The sequence below is a fragment of the Equus przewalskii genome, chromosome 17, assembly GCF_037783145.1.
Source record: "Equus przewalskii isolate Varuska chromosome 17, EquPr2, whole genome shotgun sequence".
Lineage (NCBI taxonomy): Eukaryota > Metazoa > Chordata > Mammalia > Perissodactyla > Equidae > Equus > Equus przewalskii.
The window spans coordinates 76,587,057-76,603,311 of record NC_091847.1 but is presented as its reverse complement, the minus strand read 5'-3'; the positions used below and the strand labels follow the sequence as shown (position 1 = coordinate 76,603,311).

The window sequence follows — 16,255 nt, the reverse complement described above, 5'->3', positions numbered from 1 at the left end:
AAATGCACACCTTCCGCTATGGCAGCCCAGGGTTCACAGGTTCGGATCCCAGCTGCGGACATGGCACCGCTTACCAAGCCATGCTGTGGTAGGCGTCCCACATATAGAGGAAGATGGGCACCGATGTTAGCTCAGGGCCAGTCTTCCCCAGCAAAAAGAGGAGGATTGGAGGCAGATATTAGCTCAGAGCTAATCTTCCTCAAGCCAAAAAAGATTGGCAACGGATGTTAGCTCAGGGCTAATGGTCCTTGGCAAAAAAAAGTAAATAAAAAAATAGAAAGGAGATAAAGTAAACAAGCTCTATAAACTATAGAGTAGGGGGTGGAAGATAAGGCTGGAAAGATAAGTGGCAGCTGCATAGTAGACAACTTGGAATTTCAGGTTGAGGAGCTTGAACCATCAGTAACCTGGTAAGAGTACTGACAAGGTGACTGGCAATAGAGTATAAGATTGCTTGGAGGAGGGAGAAACGAAAAAGGAAGACTAAATGCCTATCGCCACAGCTCACAGTGGGGTTTTGAAACGCAGTTAAGAGAAGGAGATAGATGTAAGAGTATTTACTTTAAAATTGTACTGGAATTTCTTTTTACTTTTCTAAATGTGAGGAGATGTGACTCCTGGAGGGCATCACCAGCGTCATGGATAAGTGAGTCTAACAAACTTATTTACTTACTTTAAAAACAATACATTTTTTACTTTAAAAAACCCAGGTAGTTCTGAAGTTCTGCATGACATCTAAAGAGAATAATTCATTTTCTTAAGTCTGTTTTCCTTAGTAATTTCAGCATATTTTCCATGACATCTTACATCAAGTGTTGATAAGTACAATCTACGGAAAGTTTGCTAAGCAAAGGAACCTTTAATCTATTCCACTTATCACAATTACAAAAAAATCAAACGCACGTTTGAGATGCTTGTTTCCTTGAATAGGAAATAGTTTCTGGACTTTTCTACCTTGCTTTCTAATTAAGTAGAGAGAGAAGGAAGAGCTCCAGGGTGGAGAAGTTAAGCTGGTTGAGGGAAGAACTGGGCAAGAGAAGGCAGCTCTTTTCAGAGGATCACTATCTACAGTCAACACAACCTCCTCGCTGTCCTTCCTCCACATATCATTTTAGGATATCTTTTTGTTGCTGCTGTTCCTTTTAAGGCTGCTCTTGATACTCATTTTTACAGGGCAGGGACAGGGCCACCCCAAAACGTCCTAGTACAATACTATGTGCAACAACTTGGCCTAATAAGGCACTCATTAAAAAAGATCAAATTGATCTTCTGTGTGACTTACCTGGGGAAGGCTCTGTTCTAGAAGCTTTTCTACAGATAACAAGTGAAAGGTATGTGCATATATTTTTGGAACCAAAACTTTGAACACATAACGTCAAAACTGCTCTATATCAAAAACCTATAAAGGCAGTCCCCTCAGTTAGCTGCACATTCCCTGAGATTTTTAATTTCTCTGAGGGTTGATCAGCCTTAGCCAAATTAGAACCTGGAAGTTATGGTCTTCATCTGTCTAACGCTCATCTTAGTGGCTCACTAGTCCCACTCGTTTTCTTTCACCCTGACCCCGTCGGCTTCCCCTTCCCCACCATCACACCATCAGTGACTCAACTTTGGTTCAGGCTCTCATTATCTCTCGCCAGTGCCATACTAGTCTCCATGTTTCTATATTCAACTTCCTTCCTCTCAAACCATTCTTACCACCACCAGCTGGGTCACCTAATTTGAAATGCCCTTGCTTAAATTCTTCCACTGACTTCTAAGATAAGTCGGAACTCTTAGCACAGCATGCCAGCCCTTCTGTGATATAGGCCCCTCAGGGCCCTCTGGGTTCCTCTGGGTCTTGTCTCTTTATACTTTAACTGAGCATCCCAAACGCTACTTCTATCTAACATCCTCCCATTCCCCTGAAAAATCCCCAACCTCTCAGGCCTCTGAGTATGGGTGCTGCAGCTTCTGCTTAGAGGGCCATCGCTCATCTCTTAACTCCTACTCATACTTTAAGACAGTTAGGAAAGTTATCTCAAAGAGAGAAATTGCATCTGACTCATTAAGAGTGGATTAGGTATCCTTGCCATGTACTTTCATAACACCCTGGGCTTTCATTCTGTCACAATACTTATAATCTGTACTATAATTTTCTCTAAATCTACTGTGAACAACTTGAGGGTGGGGCTGTGTCTTTTATCTTCTACTGCAGAGCTTGCTACACATTAGGTGCTCAAAAAAGTTTTTGGATGCCCTCTGAAAAAGGAACTTACTGGTTGCAACGAAAATTGCATTTTATTTGCAGTTTCTCTCATGCCCCCAGTCCAAACACTCTCCTTTCTAATCTATCCTGCACACTCGTCAGTCCAAATTTCTTCACATTACTTCTATCAAGGCCCTTCCTCTCTAAGAAACTTTGGTCTCCTTACTGTCTATGACAGCAAGTTCAGACACCTACATCTGGCTTTCAAGTCTTACTATTCTGTTTGGATCTACTTGTTCTGCTTTATTTCCAGTCCCTATTCTCCCTTATCTCCAGTCACTTCAAATATTCTGCCTTTACTTTTCCTATTGAAATCCCACCTGTACTTTCAAGACCCTGCTCAATCATCACTTCCTCACTGAAGTCTTCCTTAGCTCTTCAAACACACATGGAGCACATAGTTTACCACTTATCTGGGCACTTACACGTCATCTTGTTTGGATGTAACCATTTCCTGGGTAGGCCTTCTCTCCTCCACAAGACAGTTTAAGTTCCTGGGGGACAGGAATCATATCATACTTTTTGGTGTCTCTCAGTACAGCAATAATGACTCAATTTCAAAAAAGTGAGTAATAATGCGTTATACCAATAAAATGAAAGCTGCCCAAATATAGAATTGGGTCTATAATCTGAAAAACACTAGAGAATAAAGAGGAAGATAATCACCAGCTTAAGCTAGTCCTTTGCAGAGAGGGATGTAAACTGGAAATATGGATCAGATAGGTGTAGGTGTAAATGAGAAAAATTTTACTTGTGGTAAGTTTTTATTAAAAGGCTAATCAAGTCATTATTACACAATTTTTTCAGGTCATCATATTTTCTCTAAGGGTAGTTATTATCTTGAATATTTCATGGTGGATTCTGTAGAGAATTGCAATGGTACCCTGTAACATCATATTACATTTTAAGCTTGGGAACTTGAGTCAAAAGGAAAAGGGGACCCCACATCTATTAACCCTAAAATAATATTTAAGGTGACAACAGAGTCTATGGGAGTAGGCTATGCTTTTCCTCAAGCAAAAATTCCCTTGGCATCTAGGTAAGAGTGGTCCAGTACTCTTTTAAAACATAGCTGTCCCGTGGATTGACACGGGATCCTGCTCCAGGATGCTTAGCTAATACATTGACTTAATCTAGAGCCAAAAACAATGGGTCGCCTTCACAAATTCATCTTCCATTTTAACAAGGCCTTCTAAAAATACAAAGCTCTAACTGAAAAGAGTATTTGATGATGTGAACCGCAAACACAATGTTAGGCCAATGTCTATTGTTTTGGTACCTAGGAGCTTTTCAGTAACCTCAAATTGCTTCATGTATGTTCCTGGCTACTCTATTTAACCACTGGGCCATTTTCATTTTGAGTTTCTCTCACTATAACTAGAGTATGAAAACTGTAGTTCAAAGCAAAATGGAAAATACATTAGAATCTCATCTTTACCAGTTCTGTGGCTTTGGACAAGATATTTAACTTCTCTGAGCCGCAGTTTTTTAATTTACAAAATGGGGACAATAATATGCATTTTGTAGGACTGCTGTGAGAATTATCAACATATGTAAAATAACTAATACAGTACCTGGCACATAGTAGGTGTGCAACTATTCCTCCAACGTTAAATTTTTTTGTGAGGAAGATTGGCCCTCAGCTAACATCTGTTGCCCATCTTCCTTTTTTCCCCTCGCCAAAGCCCCAGGACATAGTTGTATATCCTAGTTGTAAGTCATTCTAGTCCTTCTATGTGGATGCCACCACAGTATGGCTTGATGAGCAGTGTGTAGGTCCACGCCCAGGATTGGAACCAGCGAACCCCAGGCAGCTGAAGCAGAGCACGTGAACTTAACCACCTGGCCACAGGGCTGGCCTCCTAGTTAATTTTTTCTTTTATGTATAATGCTGAGTAAAGAAAGTCATATTAGATAGAACATTTATTATTCTGGTGCAAAATATCTAAAATATCACACTAACAATGATAATTTCTGGTGACCTCATAAAATCAAAAGATACAATTACTGTTGTCATTAATATGATCTTTAATAAAGGGAATAATGCACCATTTTACAGCAAGCCTTTTTTAAACCTATAGAACTGTCTTAAAATCTCCTTCTCCAAGGTCTCTGTATCAATACAATCTTTTTATTTAGGTTTATATATATATCAAAGCATTTACTTACAATTATTCATAGAAAACTCTTTAGTGGCTTAATGTCAGCTTTCATAGTGGCATCCATAGATAATACAAAAGAAAAGTGATTTGCTTTATTTCATACTCACACTGACTCATCAAACACAACTTATACAGCATAGCAAGGTCTCAGACGGCTTATACAAAAGCAAAATAACTGAAAGCAATTATTCATAAATTCATATATGATATTCTATCTGTAATGTAAGAGCAAAACACACCAACAAAAGATACCCGTTAACACGAAAGAGGGTTCTGAGGAATTGCCACAATTTTTCAGCCTTTCTTATTCCAGAAACGCATCCTCAGAATAGAATACACTCTGTAGCTTATGTTTCTCCTGTCCATTTAGAAAAAGCACGGCAGCTACACATCTCCATGTTTTAGCTACTACAAAACTCTAAGAGTTAGTGTATTTTACAATTGTCCACTTATCTTCATTTGAAAAATTATCAACAGAAAATTAAGGATGATTCCAGCTTATACAAATACTTACACAATATAATCTCCATGGAAACATGATGACAAGGCATACAAAAACTGTTTAAATAAATAAATGGACCAGAAAAAGAAAAGCCACAGAAGCCAAGCAACTCAATGTTAAACCAGGACCAATCTTTGAATTGCATCTTTTAGTAATTTAGTTTTTTTACTGTTAAGCTTCTTTAAAAATAAGCTTCCCAATCATACTTGAGAGGATTGGTAATAAGGTGGAGAGCCTGAGACAAGAGACTGGTTACAAATAACTTCCCTGCTAGGACTTTAAGTATACAGCATACCAATGTGAAGCTTGAACTTGTCTGCTTGAAAGAAAAATTCTATTTGGATCTGACAAGGTGATAAATAGGTTACCCGGGTTACCGTCTCAAAACCATCCAAGCTATTACTAAAGCTATCAACATTAGTTCACTTTCAGAAGACAGTTTTATAATGTCAAATTACCTCTTGAGAAAATTTTATCCTTGAGGAACTACTCTACTAAGTTCTCTATTAAAAAAGAAAAAGAAAAAAGAAACGATTTGTCCCATTATGTATAACCATTTAACCAAAGGAGAGAAATAGTTTGAAGACGGTGCTTCAACTCTAAGGCCTAAATATGCTGCAGCATGTAGCCAATTAGTTGAGTATTTCCCTCTACTCAGTAATTATAGAACTGGGCAAGTTTTTATGATTAATGAAGTCTGATATTGTCTATGTAAGTTAAATCAAATTATAAGATGAAACATTAAATGAACTGTGTGTGCAAACACTTTAAATATTCCACTGGATCTAATTGCTTGTTTGCTACTAATTGAAGTTTTTCAATGTGCAAAGGGACGAAAGGGGCCCTGAGTTTTTAAGTAATATTATGTCTATAGAGTGAGTCTAAAACATGAAGATCTTTCTGGAATCTAAAAGTAAAAATAAAATGGAAAAAACCCACATGTTGCCTCTTAAAACACTTAAAAAACCCCCACCAAGTTGTAGCTTAAAATACAGTTGTTTGCTTAAAAATGGAATCATAAACTGGACACCCTAATGATGTGATTTATTTCTAAAGATTCCTTCTCTCTTAGCCAGATTTTAAAATCTGGGTTTAAATTAAGTTTAAAAAATGAATGTCACAACATTTAACAGTAACACTACAAACATCACAGTAATAATGGAATTGGAATTTTCAAGATATGATAGATTTATTTTGGGCATCATTTTAATATACAGCATAAATTCTTCTGAAGTATTTACTTTCAAATGTATTATCCATGAGATAAAATCCTACATTATTTTTTATATGCACAAACACTAAACTTTAACCAGTCACTTAAAAGTTAAATGAAAGTTGTTGTAGTCCAGTCTATGTTGCAAAACAATAAGTATTTCAAAAGTGGTCTGCAAAAATATTCATAGATAATACCTGATTATTGTAGGGTTTGCTTTGGAAAGTTAATCTTGCATTTTAATATTTGATACAAAGAAATATGTAAAACGCTGTGGCTCAATCATAATGCTAAGCTTGCTGCAATATAGGTTAAAAAATTTTACTGGCAAAATAATATGCAATTCTGAATGCACGGCTTTTTAGTTATAACTAGTGAGAATATAAAATTGTAAAACTCCACGATTTAATAGAAAATGTTAGCTAATACAAAACTTAACTTCAGTGCTGATTTGCTGACAATCTGATGGTTGGATCCATTGTCAAGAGGTAACATCCTAATTCTCAATTCTGTCCCATCGAACTGGTACTTAACCGGAGCAATAAATTTGAATATAACATAAAATTTAATTTTAGGTGTTCTTAAATACTACAAATAGTTATTAAAATCAGATTGAGGAAAAAATGCTAAAGGAACCAAGCAGTTTAGTCTGAAGAACTGAGACTTAGGTGTTAATTGAGAAGCCTGAAGCACACTGAAGAATAACAATGTTGAAGAGGATGACCAATGGCTCTCTTTTTTCACTAGTGGATAAGAGAAATGGGTATAAAGTGAAACAGGAGGGAAGCAGAATAAATATGAAGAAAACTTTCCTGACACAAAAGATTATAGTCAGTTAACCAAGGGATAGAGTAGGCCAGCCACAAACTAAGAGGCGATTGAAGGAAAGCAACGGGTTGGTGCACCAGAGCACCCTGGGATCTCCTCTTTTCTTATATATCAGTTTAATCCGGGAACCTGTAGAAAAACGTCCTTTTGATAATATCATTTGTATAACTAGCTCAAATAGTGATTTGCCAGATTTACTCAAAGAGTATATTTAGAAGCAGATCATGTAACATAGTCTTGGCTAAAGTTTGCATAGTTCAGAATATAAAGTTAAAATGAAATTTTATCTGCTGAAAAGCAAACTGATGGTAAAAGGTACGAATATTTAGAAACATTCCATCCGAAAAAGATTCCTAGGGCATATGAGGGAGTGTTTCACAATTTCTAGAATAACTGGTCTAGATAATCAACTAAGTGTGTACAAATTTTAACTTTAAGGAGTTAGATTGGAAGATAAAGTAATATATAAAGCAATCTGTGAATAGTTATGTAACAACCTGCATATAACTGGTAGTAAGTTCAACATAAACTTATAAAAGCTTGTATAGAAATATAATCTCAAGTTCTAGGAGCTAACTACCTCCAATGAAATATTCATTTCCATAAATATAAAAAAAAAGGTTACTGAAAAATGTTTTCTATTTTAAGTGACTTTGAGGAGAGAGGTTTACAGAGAATGGAAAGTTCACCAAACAGCTGCAGCCTAACAGGTATTCTATTTGGCTTTACAAGCCAAGTTTGAAAATATTTTAAATAAAAATACTTGCCAAATTTTGCGATAATTCCCACTGAAACACATACTTACTTGAGTGGTCCTACCTTTCTTTAACTATTTCACATTCAGAACCAACATACATTTTCCGGAACAAGTGGATACATGTAAGGAAGCTACACAAACTGCTTTATGAAAAGGACATTATTCTTGTGTCCTTCCTACATCCTCCTCATTTAGTTCTCTGGATTAGTAATTTTCTAAAGTCATTAAAAGCAGAAATTTTCAAGATGGAGTTAAAGGATTGATGAGACAAAGTCCATGTTAAATTAATTCCTCCAAATCAAGTATGGAATCAATTTAGGAAAAAGTCTCTGTTCCCACAAACCACCTTCACTTTTCCTTTAAAATTTACTTTACCTTTAGTTTCGCAATATAAGAATGTTAGGAGTGAAGAGAAGTGAAATGATTTTAAGATTCATGATGGCAGATGTGGGATTGAACTTTGTCTTGAATTAGTAATTATTTCTCAAGCAACACTAACGATAGATATGTCTACATGTCTTCTTATGTTTGCTTAACTTCTAAAGTCATTAAGGTATCTGGTTTGGCTTATATACAAGCCACAGTTGTGCTGGAGTATAATGACTGAATTTCTTACAAAATGTCAGTGTATTACTCATCCTGTCATACAGTGTGCAGGCAGTGTGGTATGGATAAAAGAGATGTGGAGACAGGCAAACCTAGGTTAAAAGACTTTGTCTACTCCAAGATGTGGACTTTGGGCAAATTACTTAGCTTCCCTTAGCTTTAGTTCCCTCATCTGCAGTTGCTGTGAGGATTAAGAAGACAGCGAGTGTGCATCCCAGCGTTCAGTAGGTAACAAATGGTCAGTTAGCATTATTTCACTCTTGTGCCTTCCCATAACTCTTTACACTGACTACCAGTTTTTTTTTTTTTTCCCAATTACGCATTTAAAAAAAGGGAACATTTTTAGGAATTATAATTAAATCATTTTTGTCTAAACACAATTCAAATCAAGTTCTTTCAATGACTAATTTCTAGTATAAAATAAGGATAGTTAAGGGAATTAATATTAGACTTTGACTACCTATTATGATGCTTTTAAGGTTGTAATACTACTTAGAAAAATGAATTTTAATATTTTTTCATTAAATGGCCTTTTATTCAAAAGGACTCAAATGCTTTTCTACACGCAAAATTTTGTGCTAGCAGTTAAATATTAGCTTTAAAAAACATTATTATTAGATGAATAAAGTTAGCAAATAAGTATTTTACGTAATTTTGCTTGCTTGTATATTAGATTTGAAAAGTAAATCAGTATGATATACAATTTAATTTAAAATTTATTAAAATGATCTACACTTCCTATTTCTCCTACTTTTTAAAGAGTCTACTAAAAAAACTGGGGAAAAGAAATTACTTGTTTTAAATATGCTTACATGAAATGGGAAACTATAAAAGAGTTCTTTTAATTTGGTATATTAATTTTTGAAAGCATTTTATCATTAAAGATCAAAAAAAAGGTTCAAAAGCTTACAATCAACTGGCCCAAACACAAAGTATAGTAGGAGGTAAGGTAACTCTTCTGTCAAGAAAATATGAGTTAGGCCTCAAATGGTCATTTATCCTCAATGCTTCCGACTGGAGAAGGAAGACAATTTATTTTGATTCAAAGATCTCCTACAAATATTTGAAAATAATATTGTGAAATGTAGTTCAAAGACTTTCAAAGGCAAGAGAACTAAGTGAAAATTTACCAGGAAAGATATAAATAATTTGTTACATAGATGAAAAAATAACTAAATGAAAAAAAATTTATGCCAGGAGACTGAAAAATATGTTAGGAGTCTGAATCAACAGAAGGACCAATAAAACATAAAAGGTGGAAATCCTGAGCACTAGTAAAGTAATGTTAATTCTAAGAATTCAAAACTGTATTCAGCATTCCAGCTATCCAGCTTACCATTTATTCAAATAGTAAGTGTTGTAACATCTAATTCATAAGACCATAGCAGACTACAACCAAGAGAAGGCTTCTACACAAGTAAGTCATAAGGATTTTGGACAGCAAACTAGAAAATCTGGGCTATTTTTAGCTAAATAGTGAAGATAGAAGAATATGAGTGAGAAAATCTTGTTCAGGAGATAAAGCCTAAATTGGGAATCTGTGTTTCCCTCGGGGCTTTTTATCTCCCAGAGAAATCTCAGAACTTAATTAGCTAACGTCTATTAAGTACTCTGAGAATCTGAAAAAACTAAGTGAGATCATCACTGTTTGCAAATTGATAGAAAATAATTTGTGCTTATAAAAAAAAGTCCCTTATTTGACATAAAGTGCTTTATTTAAAAAAACTTGCAGAGGTTGTTTAAGAGACGATTATCAGTAATGAAAAAAGCAAAGGAAGCTTTAAAAAAAATATATCATTGAAGGATACATAACATGTTATCACTAGAAGGTATATTCTAATATAATGTAAATAATAAGCGTTACTCACATATCAACGATCATGTGAAAAACTGGCAAAAGAAGAAATTATGCAAATAGGATTAGCGAAGAAACACAAAGTTTTGAAAAGAGAGAGAGGTAAGTCTCAGTCTGCTCAAAAGCGATAGGTTTGGCAGCAATCCTTCCTTCCACAGGGATCTGGCATGCCAGACAAATGATTTTTCCACACAGTGTTTTAGGTCATGGGAAGATTAATCATTTTCAGATAAAGTCAACAGGCTTTGCTTGGGAAGAGAATAAAAGATACTACAGGGTGAAAACTATGAATTACTTTTGAAGTTATTTTAAACAGGAAATGTAATTTTACTTGAGTCAAAGATGGCCTATTCAGAGAATGAAGGCTATAACACTATATTGTCTTAACCATCTACCTACTTAAAGATTCCATATAAGTATAGCTCTATAAGTTTTCTGATAAAAATGTGCTTCTTAAATAAATGAATACGGAACATGAACATACATATAAAAATAAAACAAAATGGAAAAAGGCTAATATTTGACTTCTTCTACTTTGTTCTATGCTCTCTTATGAACTTCCAAAACCAGAAGCAAATATGTTTATTAAAATGTCTGGAAGCAGACATTTAGGATTTGGAAGGTTAAAAGAAATGGCATTTCAAATAAGGTTTTGGTAGTTCCTTCTTTACAGCCCTTTGAGACAATGCTTCTGCATTCTCCATAAGGAGAAAGAAAGTAAGAAACCAGGTAGCTGCTTTCTCCTGTGCAAAAATTCACTGTCACAGAACTGACCTGCCAAAAGTATGGGAAATGTGGGAGAAAAATGTTCATATTATGGAAGAATGTGTGCTCTGTTAGGAAGAGAGCTTACAAGAAAGCTTATTTGTGGCCTATAGACTATTGCACATTCAAACAAAATACAAGAGAAAAGAATGTCCAAAAGATAATATGTTCAGGAACATATCAACACACAAACTAGCTTGTGCCCAGAAATAAAACATGGATACCAGACACCACTGCAGTCAAACCTGTCTTAATTTGCTTCTGTTTTAATGACCTTTAGAAACTGGTCCAAACTGATTATCAGCAATACATGGTTTTTGCTTTTTTTCTTAAAAAAATATTTTGAGACCACTTTTGATACACACACATATAATTCTGTGGTCATAACAGACAAAAACATAACTTTAGCGAGACTAAACAAAAGTGCAAAACTTAAAAAAACAAAATTAAAAAATATGGAAGCATAAGCTAAATTTTTCTGCATAGCTGAAATCTATTTAAAGCAAGTCCTTGCTGCAGGGGTAGGAGGCAGTACTGACAGGAGGATAAAGCAGTTGTTTTTTTTTTAAATGTCTTCTGCATGTTTAAATGATGCAAAAAATAATTTCACTCCATAGGCTTGAAAACATCTCACAGACAGTTCATTCCTACATCTTTAGACACCATGGTTGTGGCAGTGCCTCCTTCCGCAAGGTAAACAGCTGTGCTGGATTTGGAGTGAACTGCCCTCTCACTGCCATTGTTGTTGACCTCACAGTCCAGCGGTTCAGTGGAGATGACCCAGGTGGAGGGGCGCCACCGCTTAAGAGAATAGGGAGTTTTCACACGTTTCTTGATCTTTTCACCAGATCCTGATTTGCCATCTTGTGTTGACTCACCTACTGAAAATAAAAGTACAGTAAAATGAACTATATATAGACAAACTACTAAAAAGTTAGAGTTGTAACTTCAGAACAGATCAAACTAATATCTGCAGGAGGTACTAATGGACATTTCTTAAAATTCATGATGCCAGGCAATATTTCTCTAGGTAAAACTTAGTGAACCTATTTTTGAGACTCTTTAAGCCCAATGTTTTTATAACTGGTTGAATTATTCTATAGGGCAAGGAAGAGAATCCAGAAAAAACAAAAAAGCAAAACCAGGAGAAAATTCAAAGTTCTCAGCGGTCTTCTCAAATCCTTTGGTTATTGGTAGTGATCCTAACTTGGCAACATGCATTTAATCATTCTACTTAAAGCTCCAAGTGGATCAAACTTTAAAAGCATTCAGCATATAATATTTTCCAGAATGACAGAAACACTAGAGGCACAAATTTTCTGGTCATTCCCCTTCCCATATCTGACAAGACATCTTACTGATATGGAGCCCTGCCAAAGGGTTTGTCAACCACTCTACAATACAAGCCACTCAAGCAAGGGGCTAGATTCTACTGATTGATTGACTGAGTGATTGACTGATTGACTTTTGGTGAGGATGACTGGCCCTGAGCTAACACCTGTTGCCAATCTTCCTCTTTTTGCTTGAGGAGGAGAAGTCATTTTGCATAATAATGACTGCTAAAGATTTTGGTGAGCTATCCTGTCTTGTGTTATATAACCCCTTTAGGGCCAGAAACCAAGTGCCAAGTTATTTGTTTAAGTTAGAGGGGTCCCATAGCACAGGAATGTGGGAGACTCAACGTGTAACTCTTGAAAAAGATGACACTAAAAAAACAGGAAAAACTTTATAGTTTCATTATAGTGACTTCTCTAAAATTTTCTCTGGATTTTTAAGCTTTATTAAAATTAGTCTGATAAAATCTAAATGTGTATATAATAGATATTAATATGCTCAAAAAACTATTTCAAAAGTTATACTAGCATCATTTTACTTGGAGCTTTTAAACTGGTGAGTATTTACTTAATCTCAACCATTCACAGCAAGGATGTGAGTTGCATTATAAACCAACAGGTACATAAAGCACATATTAAATTGGTAATTACTCTGACTATTGTGACACTGACTTTTTAATTATCAACAACAAAAACAAAAAAATTTCTTTTTTTCTTTACAATAGTCTAATTACTTTTCAGGTCCAACCAAATAGTTCACTTTATTTCCAAAAGTGGTAAAAGTAAATAATTGCTAGTTGAAACAAAATCTGATTTTACAAATGGCCCCAAAAGACAAGCAGGAGCGATTACATGATCCCTCCACTTACACTGCAAACTGCTGCCATCAAGGACATTTGTGGCTGAAAGATCCAGAGAATTAGGCCTCTGTGCTCTTCTGGGTTTTGATGGTCCAGGATCTGATACTGTGCTTGGAACACACTGTGTAAGAGCATCTTGGTCTGAACATGGATTACTGTTGTTGTTATTCGAATTAGTTCGGCCACCTTCCAGTGGCCGTTCCCTCCTGTCCACAAGACGATCCAAAACACCTTCATCGTGGCCAGCCTGTTGCTCTCGTCTCAGTAAAGGTTCATGCTCATCAGGACTGGAATTAATATTCAGTCGAGTGTCCTCACCAATGAATTGATTCTGCAGCAGTTCTTGGGCCCTATGTGCCACTGTGTTGGCTGTCTGGCCAGGTACTGCCCCGTTGGCATACTGGGTAGTGGCAGCATGGGAATTAACGCTGTGATTTCTACCTGCCACACCATTCATGGTGACTGTCACCACATGAGGTTCTGCAGCATTGATTGTATTCATCTTGGCAACTCCAGTTTCTACTTGTTTCAAGTTTGATTTGTGCTTGCTGCCAAATTTCAGCCGGGGCTCCTTTGTTGAATTTTTGGTGTTTAAAGGCAAACTAGTAGGTCTCTTAGGAAGGTTCTGTTGCTTAGGGAGAGGATATATCTGAGCAGGTGGGACATCAGGAATTAAACATGCTTGGCCATTTGTAGCCTGTGTGAAGTCTTGCTGTCCAGTCACTTCTACTGCAAGCTTTATGAGTGGGTAAAGCAAGCTAGAACTGGTACTGCTCAGTGGGTCTGGCCCACTGAACTGTTTAAGAGAATGCTCCATGAGATTCTCATCAGAACTTTCCTTGAGGTTCTTATCAACTTCTTTTGGGTCTAGCTTGTTGGTCTCCAAGTCTTCTTCTGTCAGTTGTAAGCAGACAGGGGTTGGCCCAATTGGCTGTGAAACATTTGTGGCATGCAGATTTGTTTCATCTGGGTATGGCACCTCAGATATAGTGGTCATGCCAGTGCTTGGAGTGAGGCCAGTGGTGTTTGTGGCTGTTGTATTGGTGGACAGGCTGGTGACACTTGTTTCGGGGCTGGGGATTCGAGCTTGTGCTTGCTGCCGTTCATAGTTAATTGAGTTTCGGTTCTTTTCGCCTATTGTCAAAGGTGTGCTGGACATCGAATGCTCAGAGGAAATATTCTTCACAATGCTGTCAGTGTGATGGATAGAGTCTTCAATGTATGAGGAAGAAGAATAATCTGGATAAGGGCCAATCTTTGGCACACGCCTATTGTGTGAGAGGTTGCTTAAAGAAAGAAAAAAAGTGCCACATTGAGAATGTACATTTATGACAAACTGATTCTCCAAATTTAACACCTCTGATTTTAAAGAATGAACTATCTTTTATTTTATTCCTAACCCACATTATTTGAGAGGTTATTTAAAAATTATAATCAAATAATCAAGTGTCAATCAACAACTTGCTAAATGATGGTTTTATATAATTTAAGCCTACTGAAAAACCTATGTGGATATAGATATGATTTCTATAGATGTTCATTATTTTGATCTACATGAGTTAATTTAAAAATCTCTCCTACAGTTTTGTAACATTACCAAATACATCTTTATGAATTGTATACTTGTACAACCAGACATGAGTTTCGTGAGAGGAGGAACCATGGTATATGTTTCTCTCATAATTCTAGACACATAGTGGCTACTTAAATATGTCACCAATTAAGTTGCAATGGCCAAATGGTAAAAAGAACATGAGCTTTTAGCTTGTCCCAAAATGCTTCCATTAAAAGGCGTGGTCTAGCAATGGAACATATCTTCCTGGGATAGACTGAGCCATATCAATGAAAGTTCTAGAGCCTAGAGTATAAGGCAGAATGTGACACTCAAGATAAAGGATCAAAGATGCAGAACTGCTCTCCAGTCATCAAGGGTTCTTCACAGTCACTGTCACAGCTAGAGAATGACAGCTCCTGAGCATTACACTGTAATATATTCATGTTATTTAAAATAAAATCCAGAGGTAGCTTTAACTAAATCAATCACGGTATAAACATTGGAAACATTAGTAGATACAAGTGGTATAGGAGAAAAGCAGCAGCTAAAGGAGAAGTGCTTTGAAGAAAGACTGATGAAGTTATGAGGGGAATGACAGGAAAGGGAAAAAATAAAAAGGCTGTTGCACTGTACAAGAAAAGGAAGTTAAGGAGGTATGGAGGGTAAGACTCAATACAATGAAAACTAGAGTGGAATGACTATGGGATGAACTATGATTTAGGGGAACCTATTTAAAAGGGACTGGACATGAGATGAAGCACGTAAGAGGTAGAGCTGAATGACACAGGAGGCAAAAAATGGCAAAGCAAGGGGCATCAAGGGTTCTTCTTACCATTCAAGAACAGTTCAAAAGCACTTAATGTAAAAGTAGCTAACTCTTGAGAGAGGGACAAATAGCATAATAGAGCACATAGAAAATATGAAATAAGGGGAGACAGAAGCAGAAGACTATCCTCAGGTATGTATAAAGCGAGAAAATTTATATTTAGAATTGCTAGTCTCTAACTTCCTTGACTTTTTCATGTATAAGGGATAAGGGTTTATAAAGCTGAAGCTAATTCAACCTAAACATAAGTAGTGTAAACCCAATCTTGGGCCTATAGTTCATAATACAAATTGCTCTAAGAGACTAGAACAATAGAAAATAGCAAAGAAAATGATTCAAGAATCAAATGTGTTTTTATCTCAATTTTCTCTTGTAACTCTTTCCTGGATGCTTCTCTGAAAATTTTTAACATGTATTAGATAAAATGACAAATTTGTGGGAAGACTTTTCCCCTCAAATACTGAACATAGAAACACAGATGACAGTCTGAAAGTTCCAAGTTTTAGGAACATTTTTTAAAAGCTCTTTTATTTAGAACCAGAAATCACAATTCTAACAAAGAAATGTTTCATAAAGCAATGTTCATGATGGGATGGAAAGACCTTATGAATTGCTTTCATGTAAAAGTAGTAGTAGTATGGTCTACAAGGAAGAGCACTGAGTAGGAAGCCTGGAAACCTTAGTGTCCAGCGAAACAGTGGTTAGATACATAGGCAAGTTCAGAGTTCCATTTCCTATAAAAAC

General features: G+C 36.1%; 1 protein-coding gene across 1 annotated transcript in view; it reads right to left on the bottom strand.

Moving 5' to 3' along the window:
- Nucleotides 1-4,258: 4,258 nt before the first annotated feature.
- BMPR2 (bone morphogenetic protein receptor type 2) overlaps nucleotides 4,259-16,255 on the bottom strand; it is a 206,643-nt gene continuing 194,646 nt past the window's right edge. Inside the window, exons 12-13 of the mRNA XM_070580764.1 lie at nucleotides 13,140-14,416; nucleotides 4,259-11,817 (exon numbers count right to left, since the gene is read on the bottom strand). Of these exons, the coding sequence (XP_070436865.1) occupies nucleotides 11,567-11,817; nucleotides 13,140-14,416 (1,528 nt within the window). The 3' untranslated portion in view covers nucleotides 4,259-11,566. The remainder of the gene's footprint in view (nucleotides 11,818-13,139; nucleotides 14,417-16,255) is intronic.